Source organism: Mus caroli, chromosome 17, assembly GCF_900094665.2.
Source record: "Mus caroli chromosome 17, CAROLI_EIJ_v1.1, whole genome shotgun sequence".
NCBI lineage: Eukaryota > Metazoa > Chordata > Mammalia > Rodentia > Muridae > Mus > Mus caroli.
Window position 1 is genome coordinate 22,766,346 of NC_034586.1, and position 3,347 is coordinate 22,769,692.

General features: G+C 47.2%; 1 protein-coding gene across 1 annotated transcript in view; it reads left to right on the forward strand.

Annotated features, from left to right (window-relative positions):
- Window positions 1-3,347, forward strand: part of Kifc1 (kinesin family member C1) — a 15,749-nt gene that overhangs the window by 8,590 nt on the left and 3,812 nt on the right. Inside the window, exons 8-10 of the mRNA XM_029471407.1 lie at window positions 1-168; window positions 265-338; window positions 666-741. Of these exons, the coding sequence (XP_029327267.1) occupies window positions 1-168; window positions 265-338; window positions 666-741 (318 nt within the window). The remainder of the gene's footprint in view (window positions 169-264; window positions 339-665; window positions 742-3,347) is intronic.

A 3,347-nucleotide genomic window follows, 5' to 3' on the forward strand; every position in this document is an offset into this window, starting at 1 on the left:
GGCCTGCAGTGTGGCGCTCCCCTCAACCTTGTGGACCTAGCTGGGAGTGAGCGGCTAGACCCTGGCTTACCCCTAGGCCCTGGGGAGCGTGATCGTCTTCGGGAAACACAGGCCATTAACAGCAGTCTGTCTACACTGGGACTGGTCATAATGGCCCTGAGCAATAAGGTACGAATAGATGTATGGGCAGGTAAGGTGAGGGGGCCATGGNGTAGCTGTGAGAACCCTGCTGTGTCCNAACTGACTGTGCCCTTAACCCTCCAGGAGTCCCACGTGCCTTACCGAAACAGCAAGCTCACCTACTTGCTGCAGAACTCTCTGGGTGGCAGTGCCAAGATGTGAGTAGAAGGGAGACATTGAAAGGACTNTAAGGGGGCTGGAGAGATGGCTAGCAGTTAAGAGCACTGACTGCTCTTCCAGAGGTCCTGAGTTCAATACCCAGCAACCACATGTTGGTTCACAACTATCTGTAATGGGATCTGATGCCCTCTTCTGGTGTGTCTGAAGACAGTTACAGTGTACTTAAATAGATAAAAATAAATCTTTTTAAAAAGAAAAAAAAAAAAGGAAGGACTGTAGGACTCCAGTCTTAAGATGAGGAGAGAGACTCTGTGTATGGGCTTGGCAGACCACTGACGTGGGCTTGGACCCTTTTCTTTCCACAGGCTTATGTTTGTGAATATTTCTCCTCTGGAAGAGAATGTCTCCGAGTCTCTGAATTCACTACGCTTTGCTTCCAAGGTACAATGACTATTCTGCATAGTTTTCTATTCTTGTGACAAGACANTGTGACCAAGGAACTTAGAGTTTACTGGGGACTTACAGTTTCAGAGGGTTAGAGCCCATGACTATCATGGTAATGGAACAAGGCAGTAGGCAGGCAGGCAAGGTTGGANCAGTAGCTGAAGCTCACATCTTGAGACCCAACCATGAGGCAGAGAGACTGGGAGTTAAATGCATTCAGAGCNCCCTCCTCCCCACAAGCACACATACCCTTCTCTGGGAAGGCCACACCTCCTAATCCTCTCCAAACAGTCTCCGCTTCTCTCCACCAACTGGGGCCTGAGTATTNAATACATGAGCCTATGGGGCCGTTCTTCTGTGAACCGTCACATCTGCCCATACTGCAGCATCTCCATCATGCCTCCTGATCAAACTAGGGCACATCTATCCAGAAAGGATTTAAACTTGCTAGGCATCTTGGGTACTGCCCACCTGATTCCTTTTTTTTTTTGGTTTTTCGAGACAGGGTTTCTCTGAATAGCCCTGGCTATCCTGGAACTCACTCTGTAGACCAGGCTGGCCTCGAACTCAAAAATCTGCCTGCCTCTGCCTCCTGAGTGCTGAGATTAAAGGCATGCATCCCCACGCCCGGCTCTGATTCCATTTTTAACGTCTTGAACCAGGTCCTCGTCACAGTAAGCATGAGCTATGTGACGAGCCTAACTTCTCAAAGCTAATGAGCAGGTTTGAGCCATATATGGTGGCACACATTTTTTGTCCCAGTACTTGGTAGGCTGAGGCAGGCTGATGTCTGTAAGTTTAAGGTCATCGTGGTCTTACTGGGTCCAGTATCTGGTCCAGGACAGCCAGAATGATTTAGAGAGATACTGTCTCAAAAACGGGGTGGGGGACAGCTTTAAAGTGTTTTACAGGTTCCACAGATGGCTCGGTGGTTAAGAAAACTTGATGTTCTTGCAGAGGACCTGAGTCCCACCCAGCGCCTGACATCTAGCTCTAGAGACTGCTATACCCTCTGCAGGCACCAGGCATCTTACACATAAAATAAATGAATCTTAAATTAAGTTATTTTGTGTGTGGTTAGAGGATAACTTGTAGGATTACAGGACTTGTTTTCTCTCCTTCCTTGTGGGCCCTGGAGATCAAACTTAGGTTTCATGTCATCAGATTTGATGGCAAGCATCCTTTCTAGCTGAGCTATTTTGCTGCCCCCAACCCTAACATCCTATATGTTTTTTTTTTTTTTTTTTTGGTTTTTCGAGACAGGGTTTCTCTTTATACCTCTGGCTGTCCTGGAGCTCACTTTGTAGACCAGGCTGGCCTCGAACTCAGAAATCCGCCTGCCTCTGCCTCTCGAGTGCTGGGACTAAAGGCGTGCGCCACCACGCCCNGCCTAAATAGAACTTTTATTCTCCTGTTGTCTCTGGGGTTTACTGCCTCGTCTGCTAACCTGGTCCTGGCCCTGGAAGCTTCTAGCCTTCCTTCAGTCTGCTCTAGGCCTAGAATGATTTCAGCTCCTGAGACTCAATGCTGAGTAAAGTCCACCCTTTCTGGTTCTTTCTGAGATCTGGCCGGCTGGTTCAACTCACTGTTGTGGCTGAAACTCCTCTCCATGCTGACTGATCAATCTGGCTTCTCTCAGCCTTTCCTAAATTGACTCTGCTTGGCCTGCTCATACTAAATCTGGCAATCCCTTGGAATCTTTTGGTTCGTTCTCATTCTCTGGCTCGTCTGTCTTCACCTGTGTCTAGCTTGTTCTCTTTCTGCAACCATCTCTGTAAAACTGTCCCAGTAAAGTTACCTTTCTCCACTTCTCTCTCTGCACTGCCCCTCTTAAGTAGCCCCCTTTTCCTCTCTCTTCTCCTGAGTTGGGCAGATCCTATTCTATCAAATCTTTCTCTGATTTGTCACTTTGTCTGCCACTCAATTAGACATCACTTTCAAACATGGGTGCTTCCTTCTACAAACAAACTTCACCTTCATTGTTTGAGATTAAAAGAGTGTACTAAGGGCATTCCAGCCAGAGGGAGTAGAGGTGTGTGCAAAGGCTGAGCCACACCTCAACTAAACAGGTTCTTTTCAGTAAATCAGACAATCTGTGGGTTCATAGAGTGATGAAATCCTGCGGTCCTGATCTTCTACCTCCACCTCCCAAGTGCTGGAGGTAGTGCTGCTTCCCTGGCCGTACTCATGTCGTGATGTCCACTTCAGTCTCCCCCAGCCACCTCAGAAGGTCCGTGCGTGCGTTAGGTGTGTCGTGTGTGGGCATTCCTCTGGGTCTGTTTGCTGGGAATACTTGTTCACTGTACTGTGTTGTGAGGCTGTGCCTCATGTAGCTGTATTTATTTGAGGTAGAATGTCCGTGTCCTGTTAATACACCATATTCAGACTCTGGTTGCTCACTCTTCCCCTCAGCGTTTTGCTCTTTGGTAGTTAGAGATTTGGTTTGGTTAGATTGGTAATTCTAGTTCAAATTCTTGACCTGTTTAATAGCTGGGACAATTGGTGTAATGTTACATCATAAGTACCCAGTCTAGTTCTACATTTATTAAGTATTTGCTTAACTTTTTCTCTCTTCTTTCTTTTTTGGTGGTGTTAGAGATCTC